The 27,838-nt window shown below is 40.4% G+C and overlaps 1 protein-coding gene, 1 pseudogene and 2 gene segments (V, D, J or C); 1 reads left to right on the plus strand and 3 right to left on the minus strand.

Moving 5' to 3' along the window:
• The window catches only part of LOC117072417, a 293,342-nt gene that overhangs the window by 190,013 nt on the left and 75,491 nt on the right, over positions 1-27,838 (minus strand). The window contains 1 exon segment of the C gene segment in view: positions 17,611-17,615. Within this exon segment, the coding sequence occupies positions 17,611-17,615 (5 nt within the window).
• Positions 1-27,838, minus strand: part of LOC117072418 — a 372,247-nt gene that overhangs the window by 180,530 nt on the left and 163,879 nt on the right. Inside the window, 1 exon segment of the C gene segment in view lies at positions 26,049-26,068. Within this exon segment, the coding sequence occupies positions 26,049-26,068 (20 nt within the window).
• The window catches only part of LOC117072419 (M1-specific T cell receptor beta chain-like), a 339,687-nt gene that overhangs the window by 174,803 nt on the left and 137,046 nt on the right, over positions 1-27,838 (minus strand). The gene's annotated exons all lie outside the window — the stretch shown is intronic.
• The window catches only part of LOC117072434, a 55,544-nt pseudogene that overhangs the window by 24,486 nt on the left and 3,220 nt on the right, over positions 1-27,838 (plus strand). The window lies entirely within an intron of this gene.

Consider the following 27,838-nt stretch of genomic DNA (forward strand, 5'->3'; position numbering starts at 1 on the left):
GCCTATCCTGTGCTGGATGTTTCTACTTGGAAGTCTCAAAGGCAACTCAAAAAATATATATCAATTAGTGACCTCTTGATTTTAGCATTTTGCTAAGCATTTTCCTTCTCTTTTGGTATTTCTTTTCTACCAGGTCCTCCATGCTCCCAGTCCTCTAGGGTAATTGACACAGCTTTATCCTAGAACTGCATTGAACCAGCCGACACACTCTAACCTAAAGGGGTAAAATAATTCCCTAAGCACAAAGTTGGGAGGTTTCATTTTATCTGAAGGCCAATGACCAGCTCCCTTTTTGCTGTTATCAATCTTCATTATGCGTTATGTATCAAGCCTTCACTACGATTCTGCCTGTAGTTCTTGGTCACCGATGTATTGAAAGTAAGTTCTGATATCTTAACCAAAAAATATCAGGGTGAATAGCTAACAATAAATGCAAAATTGAACAGAACTTCTGGGATCTTAAACACTTACACCTCTATCATATTTTACAATTGAATTGCAGTGTTAGCATCCAGCAGTTTTTAAAAAAATTATGCAACATTAGTTATGACACACTTCTCATTGTCTGAGTGGTAGAGTGGGAAGGCTTGAGGGATTGGAGAAGTCCTGAGAATCAATATGAATGAACTAACCAATGATATGTATGTTCAGAGAAAGGGAATAGTACAACTCAGCCTAGAGAAATCCAAGTTCCTAAAACCTAGGGGACACACGTCAAGGTTATCAGGTGAAGACCTGTGAGTGTAGAATTATCAGAACCATCTCTTTTCCATATAAATTGTTTATCATTGTGGTAGAAAAGCTGCTAGTTGGAGCCCACCTTATGTTGACACCAATTAATAATTTCATGATGGAAAGTGTCTTCATATCACAGTGTCACTATCTCTTCCATCCTTGTGACCAGGGCTTAAGGCCCTGGATGACTACAGCATTGAGAGAGTGGAGGCTGGGTGGCTGGAGACAGGACCCATCAGGTTGCATGTGAAATACTTGAAATGGGGGCATCCCATTTCTAGGAAAGAGATTCCCCAAGTATTCTCAGGCCTCCCCTGCTACCTGAGCACCAAAATAAATGAACAAAAAAACACCCATGATTGTGTCAGGGCCTAAAGGGCCGTCTCATTGCTCATGGAAGGAAATGCCAGAGTTCTAGAAAATCTGGTTCTTGTTAAGAATATTTGCGGTGTTGGCCAGGCGCGGTGGCTCATGCCTGTAATCCCAGCACTTTGGGAGGCCGAGGTGGGTGGATCACGAGGTCAGGAGATCAAGACCATCCTGGCTAACATGGTGAAACCCTGTCCCTACTAAAAATACAAACAAACAAACAAAAATTAGCCGGGTGTGGTGGTGGGCGCCTGTAGTCCCAGCTACTCAGGAGGCTGAGGCAGGAGACTGGTGTGAAACTGGGAAACAGAGCTTACAGTGAGCTGAGATCACACCACTGCACTCCAGCCGAGATCACGCCAATGCGCTCCAGCCTGGGTGACAGAGAAAAACATTTTTTTTCAAAAAAAAAATTTGCGGTGGTGTTACTGGAAACATCTACAATTGTCCACTCCCATCTTCTACATTCCCCTTACATCCTCCTGTCGATCATCCAGTACACACTAGAATAGGTTGGGTGTAGGGCAGGGCACATTGCTAAGGTTTCTCTGATGTTCTCCCAAGGAGGCATATTTCTCTCTGCATTGGTCTGTGAGCATTCAGGTTGGTTCCTGGCTCTCCTCCATCTACCCCTCAAGTGGGCTCAGAAGATTCTCCACTCAATGGTTTGCTACAGTTCAGATTTCACTGTTGAGCAGAACCCACTAGCATCAGTGGAGAAAGATGACCACTCAAAACACCTGCAAACTAGATACTGAATGCTAGGATGAAGCCAGACTTTTCCTTTAAACTCGACTTCTCAGGCAACGCTTAACCTTGTATCAAAAACATTTGGACCCCATCGAACCTCAGTGCCTCCTGATGAGCCACTGGGCTTAGGCCCTCCATACATGGCTCAGGGAGGGTGACGGGACTTCTAAACAATGGAAACTAAATCAGGGCTACTATCGGACAGTGTTTGTGGGGGACTGAAGGGAATTCCTTCCAGCTCCATCTGATCCTTCTGTCCTGCTAGAGACCCCTCCCCACAGACAGTGTTTCGGTCCTTCTAGAGCTCCCTCCCTGTTACACAAACACGTATTATCCAACCACAACTTAGGACAAGCACTACCACTCCTCTGCTTACGTTCAGGCATTTCCCCAACATCTGTGAGTTCTTGACCAACCTGTATAGAGAACTCAGAATCTCCTGTTTCAGTTAAAACAGTCGTATGTATTACTAAACAGTTTCTTGACATGCATTGTTAGCTAAGTTTTGTGCTCATCTCAAAGATATCAAGCTATTTTGTCCTCAGACTATAAATTCTCTTATCTTTTGGGGGGACTTTAAAAAATCATAGCCTGTCCCTGTAGAAAAAGTACACTATAGAGTTAAAAGAAACCTTATCTTGTGTGTTCATTTTGTGGTAATTATAGAATATTTCAAAGATATTGAAAATGAATATAAAAAATACCCACCACAAAACTGAAATCATGCCAACATTTCAAGATCTTAAGATTTGTTTCTTCTAATTTTATTTAAAAAACTGACACCTTTGAAAGAGCTGAATCGTACAACAAACAGAATATTAAAATGTATTTCAATCATTAACATCTTTTGACATTTGCTTTATCTCTTTTTGTGTATTTTACTCTCAGTATCTGAAGTGAAACACTTTATTCTTATTGATTCAGTATGTCTCTCCTAAAAAGAGGCCATTATCTTAGAAAACCACAAATGCCTTTATTACACTCAAAAACTTTATTTCAAAAACATTATTTTCTAATATATACTTCACATTCCCCTTTCTCCAGTTGTACCAATGTGTCCTTTGGTTTTATTTTTTTTTCTACAGGGCATTATCAAAGATTATGCATTTCTTTTGGTTGTCAGGTCTTTTTAGCTATTTTTTAAACTAGGTATCTATTTGGCCCACTTATATTTTCCGATTTTCGTGGTCTTGATTTTTGTAAAAGTCCGTGTCAGCTGACTGGTAAAATGACCCCCAATCAGAATTTCCACATTATCAGAGGTTAAATATTTTGGCAAACACCATGCCATAGTTGATGTGTGTTTTCCATTGCATCTGATCAATTACAAGAACATATAATACTATCTTTACACATTTTTGGGGATACTGAATTTAACATCATAGACATCAGAGCCCTCCATCGTGAATATATCATTTATCTTTTATAGTTAATAAACAATTAGTGGAGTGACACTTTGACACAATACAGATATATTGATCTCCAATAATCTTTCAGATGTTGGTTTTGACATCACCTGATGGTCTCTGTCTATAACTGCATTAATGGTTACATTGATTTTCTAATTAAATGTACTAACTAGCATTATTTTGTAATGAAGACATTCTTACCTACATCTTTTTATTGTCATTATAGTCTTATAGATTTTTAAAATTGGTTATAATTTAGTGTCCTCACTATTATTCGCTAATGTTTAGATACTCGTGTTTGGCTAGTGGGAGCCCTGTGAAACTGCTACTGTGGATTTTTTGTATGTTTTCTGGGTCATGAAACTTCCTTGATTTCTGCCAAAAGATGTTTTTGACTTTCCCTGCTCTGGATCTAGAAGAAGTCATTTCTGCTTTGTTTCTTTTAGAAACATGTAGAAATTAAATACCATGCAATAATTCTGCCCATTACTACTGGGAACACAGCTACAAATAAATAAAGCAATTGTCCATCGACTTTATATTGCTTCTTACGTATTGTATGGTTAGAGTTAGGAAATACATAATTTTTAAATAAGTTCATATTGATACCTCCAATTCAAATAAACACCACAGATTTCTTCCTTGTCTTTCCCTATTTCTTATTTGTATCTCTCTTCCCTTTGTAAGAACTCTGTTTCCCAGCCATGTCAATGAATTTACTTATTCTCTGTTGTACAGTATATTAAAACTGTTTCAGAAATATGCACTAAAAACACTAACAGCAGCAAATCTCCCAAGTGAAGTTCAACCCCAACCTCGTTTAGCCTTATAATCGTAAAACTATTAAAATCTAAAGACAAAATGAAACTAAAAACAACCAGAAAAGAAAAGCCATTACCTCCTAATAAGATATACAAATGATCAATAATATATGAAAAGATGCTTAGTGTCTACTGTTTGGGTCTTCTATCTAAGTTCAGTTTATTACATGCAACATGTTGGAAAAGCTCTTTGACATTGGCCTTGGCAATTATTTCTTTGATATCATACAAAAAGTTCAGGCTACAAAAGCAAAAATAAATGGGACTAAATCAAACTGAAAAACTTCTGCACAGCAAATACAACAATCAACAAAATGAAAAGGCAACCTGTGGATTTGAAAAAATATTTGCAAACCATATGTCAGATAAGAGATTAATATACCAAACTTATAAAGACCCCATACAACTCTCTGACAAGAGAACATATAACCCTATTTAAACCGAGGAAAGGACCTAAACAGACATTTCTACCAAGAAGACATAAAAATGGCCAAGATGCTCAATATCACTAAATGTTAGAAAAGTGCTAATCAAAACTGCTATGAGCACCTCACACCCATTAGGATAGCTATTATTAAAAAGATAAGTTGCAAGAGTGTGGAGAAAAAGGAACTTTTATAAACTGTTGGTGGAAAAGTAGATTGATGCAATCATTAAGAAAATTAGTGTAGATGTTCCTAAAGAAATTAAAAATAGAATTATATGACCCAGCAATCTCTTTTCTTGGTATATACCCAAAGAAAATGAAATCCCATCTCTTGGAGATATCTGCACCCCCATGTTCATTGCAGCGTTATTTACAAAGCCAAGATATGGAAACAACCTAAGTGTCTACTGATGGACAAAGGATGAAGAAACTGTGGTATACATATACAGTGGAGTACTATTTGGTCCTAAAAGAATAATGAGATCTTGCCATTTGCCTCAACAAACATAGATGAACCTGGAGGACATTAGGCTAAGTGAAATAAGCCAGACACAGAGAAATAGTATATATTATTTATATGTGAAATTTACAAGCACTCAAATATACAGAGAATGAAATAGTGGTTACTGAGAGGATGGCAGGGGGAGGGAATAGGAAATGGGAATATTTAGGCCAAATGATATAAGATAGCAGATAGGCAGGACGAAGAATTTTAAAGATCTAATGTACCACATGAAAACTATAGTTAATAATAACATATTCAGAATTTTTTTCTAAATAAGTAAATTATATCTGCCATTGCCACGGGGAGTAAATAGTAACTATGTGAGATGATGGCTATAAGAATTTGTTTCACTATAGTAACCATTTTCCTATAAGTATGTATCTCATAATATCATGTTATGTACCTGAAGTATACATAATAAAATTTTAAAATTTAAAGTAAAAGTTCAAAAAAAGATGCTTAACATCATTAGTCATTAGGAACATGTAAATCAAAATCGCAATGAGGTATCACTTTGCATTTACCGGGATGGCTAAAATAATTTTTAAAAAGCAGAACAAAACAGAAATTAAGTGTTGGCAAGGCTGTGAAGAAACTCGAAGGCTTTTATATTGTTGTGGGAATACAAAATGCTGAGGCTGCTGCAAAACACTGTTGGGCAGTTGCTCAAAATGTCAAATATAGAATTCCCATGTGACTCAGCAATTCCGCCCCTAGGTATACACCCAGAATAATTGAAAGTAGGAAATCAGACAGATACTTGTGGGCCAGTGTTTACTGCAAGATTATTTATAATAGTCAAAAGGTGGAAACAACCCACGTGTCCATCAACTGATGATAAAATAAACAAAATGTGGTCTATACACACAATGAAGTATTATTCGGCTATGTAAAGGAGTAAAATTCTGACACATGCTACAATATGGATGAATCTTGAAAGCATTAGGCTAAGTGAAAAGACAGACACAAAGGGAAATATATTTTATGATTTCCCATAAATTAACTATTTAGAGTTGGTAAATTCATATAAACAAAGAGTAGATTAGGGGTTACCAGAGGCTGAGAAGCAGGGGAGATGTGGAATTATTGCTTAATGGGTGTGGTTTCTCTTTGAGATCATGAAAAACATTTGGAAACAGCAGTGATGGTTCTACAACATTGTGAATGTAAGTAATTCCACTTAATTGTACGTTTTAAAATTGTTAAAGTAAAAAATTACAGTTTTATGCACATATAAAACATTTTAAAATTAATGTTTAAAAACTGGTATTATATATTTTATATATATATAAAACTAGTCATGTATATACTATATATATACATATATGATATAATGTATATTATATATAATACATATATGATATAATATATCTACTATATGTAATGTATATACTATATATTATACATATATGGTTGTACATATATTTATAACCACAGTTTTTAAATGTTAATTTTTAAATGTTGATTAAAACCTTCAAAATGGCTAAAATAAATATTGACAACTCAATTCTCCATGAGGGACCCTAAAGACAATGAAAGGAACTCAAGTAATTTAAACATACAGTCATCTCTTAGTATCCTGAGGGCATTGGTTCCAGGAAGCCCTGCTGATACCCTAATCCGAGGGTGCCCGCCTTCCTCACAGTCAGCCTTTCGTATCCTTGGGTTCCACATCAGCTAATACAGAGGGTCAAGTACATTGCTAATTTATTTCAAAATGTTGCTTGTCAGAATATATCTCAGAAAGGGTTTTCTGATATAGTTATTGTATTAGTCTGTTTTCACACTGCTATGAAGAAATACCAAGGACTGGGTAATTTAATTTATAAAGGAAAGAGATCTATTTGACTCACAGTTCACATGGCTGAGAAGGCCTCAAGAAACTTAAAATCATGGCAGAAGGAGAAGGAAAGCAAGGCACGTCTCACATAGCAGCAGGACAGAGAAAAAGAACAGAAAGCTGTCATTTATAAACCATCAGGCCCTGTGAGAATTCACTCACTATTACGAGAACAGCATGGGGGAAACCGCCCCCACGATCCAAGCACATCCCACCAGGTCCCTCGGTTGACACAAGGAGATTACAATTTGAGATGAGGGTGGTGACATAGAACCAAACCATATCAGTTATAATTTTCTTCTGTAGTATAATACAGTTCCACTAGTCCATATCTTTTCTCATATTTGGGACTATAATTTCTTTGAAAACTTTCCAGTCTGGTAAGTTTGCATTCATAATTTACTGTTTCAGATTGGAATACTCTGATTCTAAGTGAGGTTAAGAACCTATTTTTTTTTTTTTTTTAAGATGGAGTCTTGCTCTGTCACCCTGTCTGGAGTGCAGGGGGTGATCTTGGCTCACCGCAACCTCCGCCTCCTAGGTTCAAGCAATTCTTGTGCCTCAGCCCCCCCCCGAGTAGCTGCTGGGACCACAGGCACATCCCACCATGCCTGACTAATTTTTTGTATTTTTTATAGAGACGAGGTCTCGCCATGTTGGCCAGGCTTGTCTCGAACCCCTGACCTCAAGTGATCTGTCCACCTCGGCCTCCCAAAGTGCTGGGATTACAGGAATGAACCAGTGCACCTGGCCCAATAACCTATTTTTATGTTAGTAGTAATTTATGTTTACTTTTCTGTGAAATGCCTATTTAGACTAAGTATTGCCATTTTATTGGGTTGTCTTTTTCTTAGTAAGTTATAAGAATGCTTTACTCATTTTAGATACTAACTCTATTAGATAAGAAAAGCTATGCTACAGAAAACAAAATAAAAATAAATCTTAAAATTTCATTGGCTTAGTTCTATGAAGTCTTACTTCCCATGTCCACAAAGCCCAGCAGGGCATAAGTGGCTTTCTTCCATGGTTCTTCACCAAATTATGACCCAGTGAGCCAGGCTGCTTCCATATTATCGTTAGTCAATCTGTATTGCGTAGCTCCCAAGTTTATTAAGGCATGGCAAAAGAGTTGAAGGGTATCTGTATAGAAAACAGTCAACAGCAGGCTTGAGACTGCGGTGCTTAGAAAGTTCTGTTTGCAAGACTGGCATTTGGCTGACATCTGGGAAGCTGTCTGGTGAGCAGTGCCCTGCACTGACATGAAGTTTCTCCTAACTGAGAGGAGTAGCTCATTGTGCCTAGACTGATATCGCAAACAGTATTGTGCTGAACACCAGATTTCCTTCTGGGCTGTGGATTTTGGGTTCATACTAGGCAGTGAGTGCCTCCATGACCAACCTCCACTAAAGCCTCTGGGGTGTTGAGTCCCTGATGAGCTCCACAGGCAGAAACATTACACACGTGTTAATGCATTTTTGTTGCTGGGAGAAGTGAGATCTGTGTGACCCCTCCCGGGAGGAAGAGAGTATAAGGAAGCCAATGTGTGAACTCCTCTAGATTCCTTCTGTGTGTTTTCTTCATATGATCCACTGCTGAATATTTACTATGATGCTGTAATAAATCTCAACTGTAAGTGCAACTGTATGCTATATCCCATGAGTCTTTGCAGCTAATTTCTGTGTCTACTTGAGGACTCCCTTCACAGTGCCACAAGTTATTTCTTTCTTCTCTTCTTTTCTTTCTTTCTTTCTTTTTTTTTTTTTTTTTTTGAGACAGAATCTCACACTGTCACCAGGCTGGAGTGCAGTGGCACGATCTTGGCTCACTGCAATCTCCACCTCCAGGGTTCAATCTCCTGCCTCAGCCTCCTGAGTAACTGGGACTACAGGCGCCCGCCACCACATCCAGCTAATTTTTGTATTTTTAGTAGAGATGGGATTTCACCATGTTGGCCAGGATGTTCTCGATCTCCTGACCTTGTGATCCACCCATCTCGGCCTCCCAAAGTGCTGGGATTACAGGCATGAGCCACTGTGCGTGGCCGCCGCAAGTTATTATTAAGGGCCAGCCTTGGGATTGCCCACATCAGTTCTGCACACATCCAGTTATTCAGAATCTCTTCATATGTTCCCAGCTGTTTAACTACAACTGAAGCCTGGAACCAAAGGGGAGCCAAGGCACTTTTGTGAGCATGAACAGTCTTTGTCATGCTGATTGTTCTTCATTTGCACGCATTCCTCATGTCTTTTCCAGGCTGTGGCTTGACTTTTCGTTTTTTATCATGTGTTTTGATACATGATTAATACAGCTAATGTCAGGTTTTTATTTTTGTTGTTGTTGTCGTTTTGAGATGGAGTTTCACTCTGTTGCCCAGGCTGGAGTGCTGTGCTGCCATCTCGGCTCATTGCCACCTCCACCTCCCAGGTTCAAGTGATTCTCATGCCTCACCTTCCAGAGTAGCTGGGAGTACAGGTGCCCGCCCACTCGCCAGGCTAATTTTTGTGTTTTTAGTAGAGATGAGGTTTTGCCATGTTGCCCAAGCTGGCTTTGAACGCTTGGGCTCAAGTGATACACTGCCTTGGCCTCCCGAAGTGCTGGGATTAAAGGCATGAGCCACCACGCCCAGCCGGTATTATTTTTTATGGCTTGTGTTCTTTTGTATTTCCACTAAAAAATTCTTCCCTCAAAGGATAAAAATATTTTCCTTAATTTCTTCTAGTAAAATTTAAGTTTTTCTGCTTATAGTTAAGAGTAAATGTACCTGAAATATACTCTCATGTAAGAAATTAAGTAGAGACTTGGGGATAAGAGGGAGGAGCATATGCTCAGTGCAAAAAAAGTAATCTGTAAAAACACATCAAAACAACATAACACATATGAGGAAATAACTGAACATAGAGGAGTGTGACTGGAGCAGAGAGAACCAGGGGAGACTTGTGCAAAATGATGATGGAGATGTAGGTGAAGGGCAAATGATAGAGGGCCCCATGAGGCTATTGCCCCATAGAGGAAAGGCAGCCAGGAACAGAGGTCAGGAGTGAAGGTTCGTGACTATGAGTGGAAGGGATAGTGGAGGATGGGGAAAGGGGCAGATGAAGAAGTCACTGAAGCCCACAGGTGAGAGAAGAAATCCAGGCTTTGGGGTTAAGAGAATTATCACTAATCTCAACTAGTGATGCCTTTTCCTTTCTAAAAGCAGAAAAAAAAAAAGAGCTGCAGAAGAGAGACTAGGCAAGCTAAGGGTGTTGGGGTGACCTCCAGTTGGTTTGAGACTGGGGTAGGAATGGACGTCAGCACTGAGGGTCCTAAGGCCCCTGCTCTATGGCCTCCAGGCTGGCCAGGGCTCTCTGACTCCTGTGGAGGCCTGGACAGCCCATGGTGGGGACAGACACAGAGCAACCTCAGTCTTTCTAACTGCCCTTTACGTGCAGAGAGGAGGCAGCCGTGCAGCACTGTGGATTCACTGCTGGCACACAAGTACACAGATGTCTGGGAGTGGGTAGCGGACTCCAGAGTGAGGAGGAAATCCTCTGTCTTTGATCTAGAGACACTGTAGCCATCTGAGACTTCTACTTTGTCAGTGTCTTCAACACCATATGAGTAATGAATCAGCCTCAGCCCATGCCCCAGGTCTTGTCGATACCAGTACATATAGCGGTGGTTCTCAGTCTGGTGACATCTCAGAGTCACTGGTGTTCCTGTCTCTGTGATCTTGTGTCTTGGGCTCTGGGTGATTCCAGCATCCATGTGTCCTGTAATAGAAAACAATAGACCCTGATGCTGTAATCCCAAGAAAAAGGCTTTTATTGAGGCCTTGGGAATTCCAGGGAAGGAAGCCCACCTGTGACCTGCCCTCACCTGTCCACAGGAGACAAAGGGCCACATAGAAGAAGAACCTTGTGCCCATTTCAGGTCCAGGCCAGGATCTCGTGTCTCCCAGCCCTGCTTGAGGAAATAGAACTTAGGTTCTCAGTGACTCGATGACATCAGTGCCCCTGACAAATAGTTGAGCTGCAAAGTTAACCTGCCACACCCCTTCTATTCTCCACAAAAATAAATCAAGTGTGTGTATATATATATAGTGAATATATGTAATTTATGATATGTACAGCAATATTTTATAGGACATATATACAATTAATAGCTCAGAACGGGAATAATTTGTAGACTATTTTTAAAGACATAAGTGCATATGCTCTTTGCAGGATTTTAGAAAGAAAATGCATTCCTCTCTGCATATTTTGTTCCCATTAGGATACAATTCTTCATTTTTATGCTGTTTTAATTGTTTCTAATATTTGTGTAGTCTAAGGGACATTCTCATGGCAGTCTGGTGTCCTTTAGAACTCATCTCCTCAAATTTGCCTCTAAGTTCCTTTTACTAGATTTTATCTTTTCTCAAACTCTGGATAACTGGATGTCAGCCTACAGTAATGGCCTCTGTTAAAAGGGCCACCTGATATCTGGGAAGGTCAAAAAGTCTTACAGTTAGGGTCCATATAATTTGTATATTGTTTTATGCTCTGTCACATTAGTTCACCTCACAGGAGCCTCATCAGAGCTCAGACCTCTGTGTGTTCCCGCTGGTAGTGTGATGGTTAATTTTAGGTGTTAATCTGACCAGATGAAGGCATACCTGGATACTGGTACAGCAGTGTTTCTTGGTATGTCCGCCAGGGTATTTCTGGAGGAGATTCGCTTGTAAATTGATGAACTGTGTGGGGAAGATCCACTCTCAATGTGCGTGGGCAATATCCAGTCAGCTGGGGGCCTGGACAAAACAAAAAGATACAGGAAGGGTGAATTTGCATTGTCTCTCAGAGATGAGACATGTGTCTTCCACTGCCCTTGGATATCAGAACTCCAGATTCGCCTACCTTTGGACTCCGGGATTTGCACCAGCAATTCCCTGGGTTGTCAGGTTTTTGGTCTCGGGCTGAGAGACACAACATTGGCTTCTCTGGTTCTGAGGCCTTCAAACTTGGATTGAGTCATGCTACTGGCATTGCTTCATCTTCAGCTTGCAGATGGCTGGCATACTGGGGAACTTTTCAACCTTCATAATCATGTGAGCCAATTTCCCTAACAGATTCTTCTCTTCTCTCTTCTCTTCTCTTCTCTTCTCTTCTCTTCTTCTCTTCTCTTCTCTCCTCTCCTCTTCTCTTCTCTTCTCCTCTCCTCTCTCCTCCTCTCCTCTCCTCTTCTCTCTTTCTCTCTCTGTCTCTCTGTACACATATAGAGTGTGTGTGTGGGTGTATATATATAGTTTCTCCAGAGAAACAGAACCAATAGAATATATATATATGCATATGTATACATATGTACTTATTTTTTGCTATGAGAATGCTTTACTAGGCAACACCACATACTATGAAAATGCTTTAAAATACAACAGGAAGAGATGTGAAGACACAAAGAAATAGTACATAGTGACACATGGCTATCAGAACACACGAAGTGATGATCCACACTGCTTCCATCCTTTACCCAGAAAAGGAATAATCTAGGTCACCTCCTCCTCAGAGAGAAACAGAACCAATAGAATACATACATGTATGTACATATAGACATATGTATGACTAAGGCAGATATGACTTCTCTCTTTGTTTTAGGGGAGGCCACCTGAGTCTCCATCACCTAATAGGAATGTCATCATCAGAACTCAGACCTCTATGTTCTCATGAGTTTTGTGATGGTTAATTTTATGTGTCCACCTGACCAGGCTACGGCATACCTAGGTAGCTGGTACAGCAGCATTTCTCGGTCTATCTGTGAGGGTATTTCTGCAGGAGATTGGCTTGTGAGTTGATGGACTATGTGGGGAAAACCCACCCTCCTTTTTTTCTTTTGTGTAAAAATAAGAGGAAGCTCATTAAGGATGTATATGAGATATTTGCCCAGAAGTACACTAGTCTGGTGCCTTTAGGGTAACAGGGAAATGCCCTGTGTCCATTCAGAAGCTCTTATTCCCACAAATGGGAGGATATTGATTGAACCATAAATGTGCTGTGGTGCAAAATTTACATCTAGTCCATAGTGGTACTATTGTTATTTCAGATACAGGTCACATCTCAGTGTGAGGCTCCCTTTTTGTGACTGCACATCTTGATGTAACCTGGGTGGGTAATTCCTACACTCATGCTCCAGTGAGAATGGATACAGAATCTGAAGTGGAGACAGGGAGGAGACCCACGAACACCCCCCTGGAGAGGCTGTGGCTGGGGCCTGGCAATCCCAGGAAGAGCTTTCTCATCTATGCCCAGAACTCCCCTGGTCCTGGGATACCAAAAGGCACACAGAAAGAGAGATCATTGCCCATGGTCGAGTCAGGACAGGAAAGGAGAGTTTTCCATCTCAGGGCTCAGATTCTTTAGGGTAGGACACATGGAATCCAAGAGCTCTGAGAATTGTTCTCAAAATAAGGTGTGACCCATCAATAAATAAGGTGTGATCCACCAATAGAATTCTCAACAATACTCTGACTTCTCTGGGGAGATAAACATCTACCAGGAGTATTTTCCTTGTATTTACATTTTTATTTCTTGATCATTATTGATTTACAAATTTTCTTTTGTTGAAAACATACACCTTATTTTGCAGCTTTGTCTGTTTTCTGTGCTAATGTTTCTCAAGCATTTACATGGTGCCTACACACGGTAACTAGCTAGAAGTGGATTTGCCATGAAGTCAATGAAGAATAACTTTAGGCCTTCTCACTTGCACAGAATTTATTTATTTGTTTTAATTTGAGACAGATTCTCACTCTGTTACCCAGGCTGGAGTACAATGGTGTGATCTCTGCTCACTGCAACCTCCGCTTCCTGGGCTCAAGTGGTTCTCCTGCCTCAGTCTCCCAAGTAGCTGGGATTATAGGTGCCCACCACCATGCCTGGCTAATTTTTGTATTTTTAGTAGAGACAGGGTTTTACCATGTTGGCCAGGCTGATTTTGAATGCCTGACTTCAAATCATCCACCTGCCTCGGCCTCCCAAAATGCTGGGATTACAGGCATGAGCCACGGTGCCTGGCCTTGCACAGAATTTTTTCAAGATATTGTCATTTTGTATTCTCTTTTTCAAAGTGATCCCTAAAATTTTATAAGCCTCATGCTCCACAAAACTTGGATCTACTCTGCACATATGCTTGTTAAATTTTTGTTGAATGACTGAAGAAAGAAATGAATGGTTCTCTGAGTCCAGGCAGACCCTGAAGCTGTGAAACATAAACTTAGTCTATTCAGTTACAAATAAGCTCAGAGCCTTAACTGAACAGAGACCCATGTGAGTCTGATGGAAACTCAGAATGAGTCAAAATGAACTTGGAAGAGATAGTTCGCATATCATTATAAGACTTGTGAATGAATGCATGGCAGTATAACTAAAAGAAAACCATGGCCTTTTTCAAAGAGAAGTGTCTTAGAGGGTCATCCCATTCTATCACTGTCAAAGTTTTAAGCTGACCCCGAAGGCAAAGTTTGAGACGTGGGCTTTGGTGAAAGTAGTTTGCTTTGGAAAGGATCTCAGGAATTAGGAATAAGAGAGATGGGAGAATGAAATAGGGAGAGAGGAAACCAGGATAAAGGTACAATATTGAATTTGTGCTGGAGCAACAGGATATGGAATCCATCAGGACTGCTCTGAATTCACAACTTTCTGGGAGCATCACACCTTGCATATTAGACTCAGTATCAAGCAGGAAATGCTGTAAGATGCAACATTTTTCACTTTCTCTTAAGGCACAACTGTTTATGTTACTTTTACCAATGAATGATCAGACTACTATATCGGCATTTTAGATGACTTTGTGTCTGAATCATAGGTGAATCAGACAAAAGTAATTAATGTCTGCCTTTGTTACCAGATTGCACAAAGTAAATAACTGCTCAACTAGAGATTTGTCAGAAAATTCACAAGGACCTAAGATTTATTGAGCCTATACTATGTATTAGACTCTGTCTTATTTACAAGTATAAAATTTCTGTAAGACATATATTACTGGCCTCAGTTTACAAGTGACAAAACTTAGCCAAATGTTTTTCAAGTCACTGACCCAAGGAGTCAGAATATGAACCACTGAGGTCTCCTCATCTCCAAGGACCTTCCTCTTTAGCATGTAGCCTCCCACGTGAAAGATGTTATTCAAATGATTTGTGTCAAATGCATTGTTTCTAAAAGGGGCATTTGGGTCAGTGTTTCCAATGTTGAAGGTATCTTCCTCTACCCAAATGTATAGGGTGGAGTAACTTCAAGCATAGGTTGAAAGTTAGTATGGCCTAGGTGTGAGTCCAAGTTCAATATTTGTTAGCTGTACCTCCTTTAGAAAATTATCTAAATTCTCTAACAGGTTTTTACCTGTAATATGGGAGTGAATTGTTCTCCCTTATGAAGTTCTTAAGAAATTAATTGAAATAATGTACTTCGTATATGGCCCAGAGAAAATGGGATTAACAATATTGCTTGTTATTAGCAATCAACAAGGGAATTTTCTATAAGTTCACATAAAAGAGGTAGAATTAAGTTGGTCTCTGTCCACTGTATACTGGCATATGCATCTGCAAATAGCACATCATACACTTGGTAGCTGCTGTGCTGGTCGTTTTACATGTGCACCCAACGCTCCCCGCAACCCACTCTCGCCTCCTTGCCCTGTACTGCCCTGGGCTGTGCCCCTGAAGACTGATTTCAGCAAAGGGTGCTATCCAAGGTTTCGGCTGGGCTTTCCAGTGGCAGACACCAGCTGGACACTGAAGAGTAGTGAAGAGAGAGTTCAGCATATCTGGGCTTCCCCTTCCTAGCTTCTGGTCCTGAGTTCCTCCCTTTGGGAAACTTTTCTCATTACTTGCATGCACCTCCAGGAACATAGCATTTCCCTCCCACCCCTTTCTCCATAGGCCCAGGAGTTGTACTGGCTTCTCAGTGTGCTGGAAACCCCTGGTCCCTCAAACACACCTTGTGTCCCTAAGTCTGTTTATCCCTCTGAACACAGTCCTTTGATTAAATTGTTTTCCCTTCAGCCTTTTTGAATGTGTCATCTGTTCCGTGCCAGAAAACTGACTGATTCAAATGACTCTCATACATTGTAAATGCATGTATGAATAATTAGGAATATATTATCTTGCCAGACTTTAGACTTCTTAAAGACAAAATGTGTAATTTGAAAAATTACATCTCATTTTCTGTATTCCAAGGAAATTTTTAACATAATAGGTGTTCCAGGAATATCTACTGAATAAATTGACAAGTGAACAACAACTAAACGACAACAGCAAAACTATATATATACATGTAATAAATTTTCATGGACAAGTTGACAGAAAATATAAAATTTATTCTCCTGCTTTCCATTTCTCTGCTGCATAGCTGGGTGTGCTGATGCTTGTCTATTGGCACTGAGTACCCTTAAATGTCCTCCAACAATCTCTCTCTCTCATTGCAAGAGCTAGAAGACTTGAAAATACATGTCCCAGATTCTCCTGAGAGTAAGTTTCTGAAAACAGTTTTGCTTCCCCCAAAAAGCTATACTTGTGGAAAAGTTGGAAGCAGAATAGACTTTTATCTGACAGCAACAGACAGGTGGATTTGCAACGACCTCTGGATACTTTCTTGTGAATCACCCACTTGGTCACTGCAAGACCACTGTGACTCTCAGCTATTTCCAGTAGTCCCTGACCTGGGCAAAAGTAGCAACTTCAGCCTTTCTGATCACTAGTGGTGGACCTCAGGGCAAGCTTCAGCCTTGTGAGAACCTCCCACTTCTCAGCCTTCCAGTGGTTTATAACCACTAATTCCCTGTATTAACTCCTATTCTCCTTGGAATTCCTAGAGGATTCTGTTTCCTTGACTGAACCCTCTGATGTATTAGAAATGCCCCTTGTCACTATACGTCTATATTAGGATATATTGTGGCCCCATTCTATATGGAACTAAGACAGGACACATATTCTCTGGCCAGAAGTTATATGTCCTGGAGGTTGGCAGGCCATAAGCCATAGTAGCCACATTCCATAATATGTGACCCTCTTCTACTCCTTGGCTATTCTTGAGATGGAAGAATAGTGCTTTGCTGTAGCTCCTTGACCAAGGCCCAGGAAACACTATAGAATTTTAGAAGTTTTATTTTGGAGGCGTGGAGTCGTAGGTTTGGATCCTGGCTTTGATCCTTAGAAATATGAAATACTGGAGAAGTTCATGAGGCACAGCTCTCTATCTATAAAATAGTACAGTGAAATCTTCTTCATTTTTAAAGTGGATATACTAACATCTATCTTTGCATTAAAACACATAAAGTCAGGAGGATCATTTGAGGAGTTTGAGACTAATCTGGACAACATGACAAGGCCTCATCTCTACAAAAAATAAAAATTAAAAAAAAAGTAGCTGGGCAAGGGGACACGTCACTACAAGGTGATGTTTCCTTGTGATGCAGGACACATCACTACAAGGTGATGCAGAAGCATTGGGAAGTAGGACCTTTGGGAGGTGACTAGGTCTTAAGGACTGTGCCCTCGTGAAGGTTAATCCATTCATGGATTAATGGGTTATAGAGGGAATGGGTAGGTTATCATGAGAGTGGGTCTGTTATAAAAGCCAGTTTGACCATCTTTCATGACCCCCTCATATGTGATGCCCTGTGCCACCTGGGGACTCTGCAGAGTCCTCACCAGCAAGAAGGTCCTCACCAGATGTGGATCCTTGACCCTGGACTTCCCAGCCTCCAGAGCTGTAAGAAGCAAATTTCATTTATTTATAAAATACCCAGTCTCAGGTATTCTGTATGGCAACAGAAAACACACTAAAACACATGCCCATGTGTTGGCATAGAGTAGGAGCTCCCACCACTTGCTAGGAATTAAAAAGTACTGGCTAAGATGTGAGAACTTCCAGTGGGTCTGGAACCCACAAGTGCAGGAGCTCTCACTGAGCTCAGCAGGCCAGGGGAAAATGTTAGAAAAGAACTAGAAGCATCTCTGGGGCTTGGCTAAAGCTGTGTGGCAGCCCCCACCTCCTTCTCCCTGTTACAGCCCCAACTGAGACAGGAGGGTTTGGGTACAGAAAGCCAGTAATTCTGCAGGGCTGTGCCTAAGCTGCTGGCACAGAGGTACAGGGCTGAGTCCTCCAGCTCCAAGGAGCTCATGTTCAGTTCAGAATGATAGTCACTGAACTGTTGAGCTGAGAATCGATCAGAGATGCTTCCTTTATCTCTCTGCATCTTTTCATAAAACGAAATGAGGAACTGAAGGCCCTGACCTGGACCCTGCTGGTACCAGTAGACAGTGTCGTGTTCAGGGATAGGATAGCATTGCAGAGTGGCTGTTTCCCTCTTTACTTTGATCAGATGCCTTGGGGCCTGGATGACTCCAGCAGCCACTGAACCTGTGAAGGAAGGAGACAGAAGCTGAAGACTCAGCTCGGGAGAGTTTGATACTTCAGCAACAATTGAATGCTATGGACGCAGGGATGTCCCACCTGTATTCAGGACTCACCTGCTCCCAGGAGACAAAGCATGACATGGCAGAGGAGCCTGGTGTTCCAGGCAGAGTCAGGCAGGTCAGGACTAAGCATCTCCCTTCTCAGGGTGCTGGTTTCCTGGGGTGAGAAAGCAGGGCTTTTACTCCTCCTCACCGTTTTTGGAACTTTTTACTGTGATATCACTGTTCTGATGTCATCATCCTGTAGGCTCCCATAGGCACCCTGTACTCCAGGACTAGCTTGGCTAACTCAGGCTTTCCCCCATCCTGTCCAGCTTCCTGCAGGGCGGGGGAAGCTAGCTGTGCTGAGCAAGGGGTGGGAGGCGGGCTTCCGGGCAGCTATCCCTCCCCACAGCTTCTGAGATTTTCATCTGGGGCAGATGCTCCTTTGTATCTGCCTGGCTTGGGTTATCCAGGCTGCCCTGTTGAAACCCTCCCCACACTCCCTGTCAAACTTAGGCACCTAGAGAGGTCACATAAGGCTGCAGTTCATGGCTTCCTGTCATGACAAATACACATGCATATCGGTTGATCTGATAAGGCTATGATTAACTCTTCCTGTGCCAGCACTACCTCTGGTTCATCTAGTGATATTCCTGATACAGAGACAAAATCAAGACTGTCTCCCTTAACCCTCTCTCTCCCAGACAGCGCTATCAGTGGCCCACTCAGTGGATCCACAGTGCCCTCAAGTGGCCAGTGTGTAGTCACTATGATGAAGCTCTAAGGACCCTGACTAGGAAGACTGGGTGCTTCCAGCTCTTGCTGATTTCAGGTTTACCTGCCTCAAACTCAACTTTCGCACAGGGTAGTGAGGGAGAAGCAAATGTTTTTCTAAAGAAGAAACAAAACTTTTACATTTAAATTTAAATTTTAAATTTCATCAAATAATGGTGTAGGAAAGGAGATATCAGCCAATCATTAAATGCCAGCTGCCATAGGAATGGGGTGAGACCTGAGCAAAGCATTCCCTTTAACCAAAGGTAATTCCTGGAGGCAGCTGACAGTGACATGCTATCAGCGAAACAACCACCTAAGCTGGAGAAATAAGCACATTAGTCTCATGAAAAGAAACTGCCTACTTATATATCTTTTATTTTTTTAATGCTCTAGTCAATTTTTTGTTTTTAGTGAATTGTCTTCTTTATGATTGATGTGTAGGAATTCTTTATAATATGAATCCAGCCCTTTCTCAGATTACATTTATTTTTTCTTAATATATTTTGAAGAACTTTTTGGGATTTGCATAAAGAACAATTTGCTTTTTTTATGGTTAGAACATTCTTTTGTCCTTAAGAAATCTTTGCCTACCCCATGATCATGAAGAGGACTTGCTATGTTTTCTTCCAGAAGCTTTCAAGTTCTAGTTTTTCGATTATCTGGGATTTTTTTGTGTCTCTTACTAAGTTTTGTTTATGGGAAGGGTCAGCAGTTTTCCTGTAAAGGGTGAGATGATAAATCTTTTAGTTTTGTGCATCATACAGTATTTGTGTCGACTACTCAACTCTGCCATGGTAGTGCAAGAGCAACCATTGACAATATATACATGAATGACTGTGGCCATGATCCAACAGAACTTCATTTATGTTTACTGAAATTTGAATATCTTATATTTTTATATGTAACAATTTTTTTTAACTTTTTTACTTCTTTAATTTTTGCTTTTTTTAATCATTTAAAAATGTAAAATTATTGTTAGTTTCTGAGCTGTATGAAAACAGACAGAGACCAAATTTGGCCCAGAGGCCATAGTTTGCCCACATCTGGTTTATGGAGTGAGATAAGGCTAGAGATTCATTATTTTTCCATTTTATGCCATTTTTCTAGAACTATTTGCTAAAAAGACTATTTTATCCTCTTTTTGCTGTTTTTAGTATTTGATCTGGGAATTACAATATGCATCTTTGACTTATCACAGTTTGCTTGCAAGAATATTCTCCTGTTTAACCATGGGATGTCATAAATGTCCTTTTTTAGGGGAAGAAAATTTCTTATTACTTTGATAACAGTTTTCATCAAGAAAGGATGTTGAATTTTATCAAATGTTTATCTATAGATAGCATATAGTTTTCGTATTTTTAGTACAGATAAGGTAAATGACATAGTCTGTTTTTTGAAATGTCAGACCAACACTGCATTACTGAGATAAACCCTACTTGACCATGCTGTACTATCCTTCTTACATATTGTTGGACTCTCTAGGCTGTAATTGTAAAAGGATCATTGAATCTGTGTTCCTGAGAGATAGTGGTAGCTTTCTCGGAATCTCTTAGTCTCATTTTGGTATCAGGGTAGTTCTGGCCTCAGAATGAATAGAAAATTGTCCCCTGTCCTTCAGTTTTCCTCTCAGTCCTGCTTTGGCAGCATCCTACCAACTTTGATGTATTTTTATATTTGTTCAGTTTAAAATAATTCTTTTCTTTTGAACATTCTCAAACATTTTATGCATATATAGCAATTTCCTTAAAATAAATTCATTAAACAAAAAGTACTCTGAATCAAGGACTGTTAAAATTTTAACTCTTTTGATGTTTGTTGCTAAATTACTAGACAAAAAGGATTTTACAATTTACTCTCCCCCCAAAAAAGAAAGGGCTGGGCCAGGCACGGTGGCTCACGCCTGTAATCTCAGCACTTTGGGAGGCTGAGGCAGGTGGATCACCTGAGGTCAGGAGTTCGAGACCAGCCTGCCTAACATGATGAAACCACATCACTGCTAAAAATATAAAAACTAACCAGGCGTGGTGGTGGGCACCTGTAATCCTAGCTACTCAGGAGGCTAAGGCAGGAGAATTGCTCGAACCCAGGAGACGGAGGTTGCAGTGAGCCAACACCGTGCCACTGCACTCCAGCCTCAGTGACAGAGTGAGACTCTGTCTCAAAAAAAAAAAAAGGCTCATTTATCCATTTATCTTCATTCTCACCAGTATTTGGTCAAAAAGAAAAAAAAATGACCAAAAGATACTATTAAAATAATTGTAAATTATCTTTTATCTTTTGATTTATTCTTTGCCTTAGGAGTTATTTAGAAAACTATTATCTAATTTTGAAATATTTAGGACTTTTCCAGAAATCTTTCTCTTATTGATTTCTAATGAAGTTTCACTGTGACCAGCAAGCACACTTGGTTTGACTTGAATACTTTTAATGCATGGATGCTTGTTTTATGGCCCAGAGTACATAGTCCATGCTGGCACACAGTCAGTGCGCACTCCAAGAGAACCTGTATTCTGCTGCTGTTGGATGAAGTGTTCTGTAAATGTCAATTAAGTCAAGTTGGTTGTTGGTGTAGTTCATATCTTCTGTATCCTTACTCGTCTTTGTTTTTGTCAACTCATTAAACCAGTTACTAAAAGAGGGGTATTGAAATCTCTGATTGTAATTGTTGATTTGTCTAATTCTCCTGGCAGTTCTGCTTTTGCCTTGGTATCTTGAAGATACATTTTCAGGTACAAAGTATTTGATTGTTAAGACCTCTTGACAGACCAATACTTTTGTCATTAGGATATGACTTTCATCATCTCAGATGATATTCTCTGCTTGAAATTTATTTTGTTTGATGTTAACATAACTACTCTAGCTTTCCTTTAATTGGTGTTGGCATAGTACATCTTTTTCCATACTTTTATTTTTTTTTTACATTGTGAGTCTTCATAGTATTCTGATAAGCAGCATATAGTTGTTTTTTGATATTATTTAATAATATTCAATAGTACAATCTGTGCTTTTAGACTATTTAGATTTGATGTGATTGTTGATGTGGTTACTTTTGTATCTATCATCTTCTATTTGTTTTCTATCGATCCCATCTCTTCTATATTCCTTTTTTCTTTTTATGTTGTTTTTATGGATTATTTGAGCATTTTTATAACTCTGTATTGTGTTGGCTTATTGACTATAATGCTGTGTTTTGTCATCTGAGTAGCTGCTCTATGATTTTCAGTATGCATCTCTACTTTAACACAGTCTACCCTCAAATGACTTCACTCAGATTATGGAAACCTTCCAATGATACATGTGTTCATTTATTCCTCACCTGTCTTTATTCTAGTCTTGTTATAGATTTACTTTTGCATATATTAGAATCCCTGCACTGTGTTGGGATTATTTCAGTGTAAATAGCCAATTATCCTTTAAAGAAATTTAAGTTTAAAAATTTGCTTTTGGGACTCTAATTACATGTTAAGCTACTTAAAGTTGTCCCTCAGTTTACTGATGACCTCCTCTTATTCTCTGTATTCCATTAAGAATTGTTTATGTTATTTCTTCAAGTTTATTAATATTTTATCCTGTAATGTTAACTTCATCCAGTGTATTTTTCATAACAGACATTGTAATTTTTATCTCTAGAAGCTTTGTTTGGACCTCATTACTCCTTTCCTCATCTCTACAAAACTTTGAACTTACAGACCAGAGTTACAATAACTGTTTGACTTTCTTTGTCTGCCAATTTGTCATTTCTGAGTTGGTTCCTATTAATTAATCCTTCTCTTCATTACGGATCCTTTTTTCATGCTTCTTTGCAGGTCTGTAATTTTTGATTGATGCCAGATATTTTGTATTTTATATTTTTGGGTGGTAGATATTTTTATATTTCTATTAATATTTTTACCTTTGTTCTGTGATGCACTTGTCAGTTGGAAACAAACAAAAACAAAAACAAAAATACCAGAAGTTGTTATCTTTTTCTTGAATAATTTGGCAAGCTGATTTTAAAATGTATATGAAAAAAAGTGTCAAGAGTGCTCAAGAACACTTGATAAAAAGGAACAAAGCTTGAGAAATTATTCTACTGGATATTAAGAATGAGGATGAAGCTGTAGTGTATTATCAGTGCAAGAACTGACAGAACAGATCAATGTAACAGAATAGAGATCTGAGAAAAAAAGCCACACATGTGTAATGACTGACTTATGACAAAAGTGGTATTACAGGGTGATGGCGAAACTATTACCACTTAACAAATAGTATTGGGTAGATTGAATAATCATTTGGAAAAATAAAACTTGACTTCTTCCTCATATCACCTGCAAAGAATTAATTCCAGTTTGATTGTGAGTCTAAGTGTGAAAAGTGGAAAATATAAAGATTTTAGAAGGAAATATAAGAAAACATCATCATTTTGAAGTAAGCAAGGATTTCCTAAAGTGGACACCAAAATACAAAGCACTAACTGAAATGTGATTGTTGGAATCTGACTGTAATTGTGGATTTGTCTGTTTCTCCTGGCAGTTCAGTTACATGGAATGATTGTCACTTAAGAACTTCTGTTTATCAAGAGAAACTATTAGTAGAGGGAAAAACTAATCTACAGAGACAGAGAAAAAAATTCCATCCAAAACTCTTATATACGTCTCATGGGAATGTAAATTGGTACATCTTCTTTGGAAACCTCAAAGAATCCTACGTGGTCGATATAATTTTATTGAGGTCTTCTTTGAATTGTGTCCCTTTAACACCTTTCCAGGTGGGGTTTATCTTATGAAACCAATCTCAATTTGCATTTCTAATTTTTTTAAGTTAGACTGGAGAAGAAGGAAATTAAACACAGAATGACTACAAGACTTTCAGAAGGAAAAAAGCAATGTATAAGCATGAATTAATATGCATTATTGTGGGTAATAGTTATTTCTGAATAATTGACTTTGATGGAAACTCTTACTAAATATTCCAATTTTCTTCCAGGGGTGGTAGCTGTAAATGGCCTTAACAGTGTTTGCTTTTGGCTTCCCCACTTCTTGGCAGATTGTAGGTCTGAGTTGGTGACACGTGGTAACAGTAGTTTAATGCGAATGTGCTGAAACTTCATAGTTCTATAAGAGAATATTTACTTCGTCACTATCCCTGAGACTAAGCTCTGTTATATCCTAATTGTGGAAATTTGAATTATATATAAGGAATCCCAGAAATCCTTAAGCCAAAATTATTACTACCTAGTGTTCCCTGTTTCTGTATTTCAGAGGTTATTTTCTGACCTCCTAGTATCAGAAGAATACCTGAAGTTCCAAATGCATTCATTCTCCTTGCTGAGGAAAGAGCAGGGCAGCTCCTTTGTTCAGGGCTTCTGAGAGCTGGAAGGAGAAATAAGTGCCTGAGTGTTTGTGAACAGGAAGGAGGCGACTGTGCCATGCTGAGGCTAAGCTGCTGGCACAGAGATATATGGCCAAGTCCCCTTGCTCTGTGTGCTGGATCATCAGGGTGGAGATGGATCCCTCAGGCCTCTCTGCAGAGAACCGATCACTGAGCAGCCCTGCTTTGTCTTGTTGAGCTTCATTCTGTAAGTAAGTCAGAAACTCTGGGCCCTGCCCCAGGGTCTGTCGGTACCATTAAAGGCAGTTGTGTTCGGAAATTGGAACACACTTGAAAGTTACATTCTGTCCCGTCTTTGTGATCTTGTGTCTGGGGTCTTGGGAGACTCCAGCATCTGCGTGATCTGTGGAGATAGAAGTTGGAAACAGGAGGAAAACAACTGTAGTCATCACACACATGCACACAACACACACACACATACGCACACACACACAGACACAATGAGATTGCTTGGTGTTCTGAGGACTCACCTGCCCACAGGACACACAGGGCCACCCAGCAGAGGAGCCTGGTGCCCATGACAGGGTCAGGGCACGATGGGAGCTTTATCAGATCAGGGTCACTGTGAGCAGGAGCAGAGGAGGAGGGACATCCCTGTCCCCACAGAGCAGTTCCCACAGTGACATCACTGAGCCTCAGGATCACCTGATACTGATGAATTAAGTCTAAGATGGCAGCAACTCTGATGTGCACCACTTTGTTATGTACCAGCAAGAAAGAAAATAATTACTGTCACTCATCAGAAACAATAAACGGTGTAACACCGTGAAGCATAGAATTCATGAAAAGTGATAAGTCAGAAGTGGGTTTCCGCACACACAGCTTCTGTTAGGTCCGTTTTGTTTTCCCCACTCAGCCCTCCAGGGTGCTGCTGCCCGCATTCCACCCTCCACCTCCGGGAAGTCTTCTCACTTCTCTTATTCCTTTCACCTTGTCGGCTGGACGTGCCACCTGGCTGCTTCAACAGCACTTTACACAGAAGATCCCAGTGCTGACTGTCAATCTTCCTTGGAGATCTCCTGTTTCCGACTCTGTTCCTGCATTTTCCTGCCCATCCATGATCTGAGTAGGAGAGGGAGGTGTTTGGGAAGTGAAGGAGAGAATTGCTGCGTCTTTTTCCTAAAAGAGTTTGAATTCACAGCTCAGAGGGGCAAGGGAGGAAATGTTGCCTCCGGCAGGCACCAAGCTAAGTTGGGATCTTCAGCTTATTCTAAAGGTTAAAAAAAGAACAATTGACCGGGCACAGTGGCTCACGCCTGTGATCCCAGCACTTTGGGAGGCTGAGGCAGGTGGATCACAAGGTCAGGAGTTCAAGACCAGCCTGGTCAATATTGTGAAACCCTGTCTACTAAAAATACAAAAATTAGCCGGGCGTGGTGGTGGGCGCCTGTAGTCCCAGCTACTTGGGAGGCTGAGGCAGGAGAATTGCCTGAACCCGGGAGGCAGAGGTTGCAGTGAGCCAAGATCATGCCACTACACTCCAGTCTGAGCGACAGAGCAAGACTATGTCTCAAAAAAACAAACAAACAACAACAACAAAACAAAAAACAAAAAAAGAACAATTAAACAATTCCCCATGTGAATGTATTAATCTCAATACTGTTTCTTTTTTGTCTCTGCTACTTATCACGACACCTCCTGTGTTTCTAAGTCACCTCTGAAATAAATAAATGTTCCACAGCCTCTAGAAAGAGTCAGAACTGTTTTACCCTTGACATTCTGATGGGAGTAGTACAATTAAAAAATAGGGAGTTGAATTAATCCTTGGGGTTCCTAACAGTCTGTATTATGAGCAATTAATTTCTCATTTTCATTCCTAACTCAACTCTCAAAACTCCATGGGCACCCTCTTTCATGTGAGGGACAATAGTTACAATTCCTCTCACTGCAGGCAAGTTAGACCCAGATTTGACAAGATCCTGCAAAGTGGAGGAGAAGTTTGAAGCAAAGCAGAGGAGATGGCTGAGCAAGGTCTTTGCTGCTGGCAAAAAGAGACCCACAGAATCCCACACCCCTAGGGGACATGTGTCCAGCTCATGGAGTGAGATGTTTGGTTGACCAGCTTGGAAAATGTCATTGTACCTTCAATCTCAGAAGTGCTACATCACAATAGTATAAAATTCATGCTGGTGCATTTCCAGCTGACATTGCTTCCCATAGATGATGCCAAAAGTAGCATGTATTCACACCTGTTACTGCTCCATCCCCGTCACCTGCTTTCGAGAAGTCTGTGTGAGCACAGGATCATGAATGGAGATAGAACCTGGAGCTAGGACCTATGAGGCTGTATAGGAATGTTTGGAACTGAGGCACAGCAGTTGCAGGGACAGGGATTTCCCAAAAAGTTTTCTAGAGCCACCTGCTTCCAGGAGACAAAGCACAATTGAGCAGAGGAACATGGAATCCCCTCATGCTCGGAAAGGGAAATTGTTGTTTTTAACACAGACCCCGTAGGTTTTCAAAATACATGGTTCCTCTGGCAAGGCTTGGCATACTTAGAGCTGAGATTCCCCCAGGTGCATCCAGTACACACTTAGTTTTGAGAAACCAAGGCATGTCCAGCACCCAGGAGAAGAGCCTGGATCCCATGGGAGACTGAGCAGGTAGAGGGCGTTCGGAGCTCTGGTGCTATAAGAGGCCAGGATCTGTCATGAACCTGTGCCTGGCAAGTGTGTGTCTGTGATGGTGCTGTTGCTGCTCATGTCCCAGTTCACAGGTCTCCCCTGGTGTGGTTCAAGGTCCGTTTTCTTCCCGCCCAGTCAGTTTTCTCCTGCACTGACTCCTACACAGCAAGGGGTACAGAGCTGAGAGAAGCTGGATTCAAAGTAGATTCCTATTCTCACAGGTTTTCTGGTGGTTCTCTGAATTGTGCTGCCTGACCCGCCTCTAGGTGTGGATCTGGGATAGGGATGGGAATGGGGATGGGAAGACCCCCTAGGTGTCCATCATAGCACATCTTCCTCTGTAGCTGACAAAGAATCAGAGACCTCTGCCTACTGGATTTTAATCCTGTTCGAAGGTCTTCACAGGTCTGAAACCACCTGCACATCCTGTAATAGTGAGGGTTTATGTTTTCAGAGTTATATTTTCAGGGTTTGTAAGGTAGACTTCTTATTTTAGATATATGAGTGTATATATGAATATATTTTAACATCTCACATTCAATACCAATTCACAGTGTGGGTCATTACCTATCATTTGTCTAGAAAGCTTTCTCATTCCTTGATCAAGCTGCATGGTGTAATCATGACTCTCCCAGCTGTCAAATCTTGACCTTCCTTCCATAAGGGCTGGGGGCTACCTGGGGTTTGATCCCTGTATGTACTCGTATATCTAAAATACTCTTCACTCAACCCTACTGCTTCACTTAACAGTTCTCCCTCTCCCTACCCCTTCTACTCCTGATAATCCTGCTCATTCCATGA

The sequence above is a fragment of the Trachypithecus francoisi genome, unplaced genomic scaffold (assembly GCF_009764315.1).
Source record: "Trachypithecus francoisi isolate TF-2019V2 unplaced genomic scaffold, Tfra_2.0 Lachesis_group4, whole genome shotgun sequence".
Lineage (NCBI taxonomy): Eukaryota > Metazoa > Chordata > Mammalia > Primates > Cercopithecidae > Trachypithecus > Trachypithecus francoisi.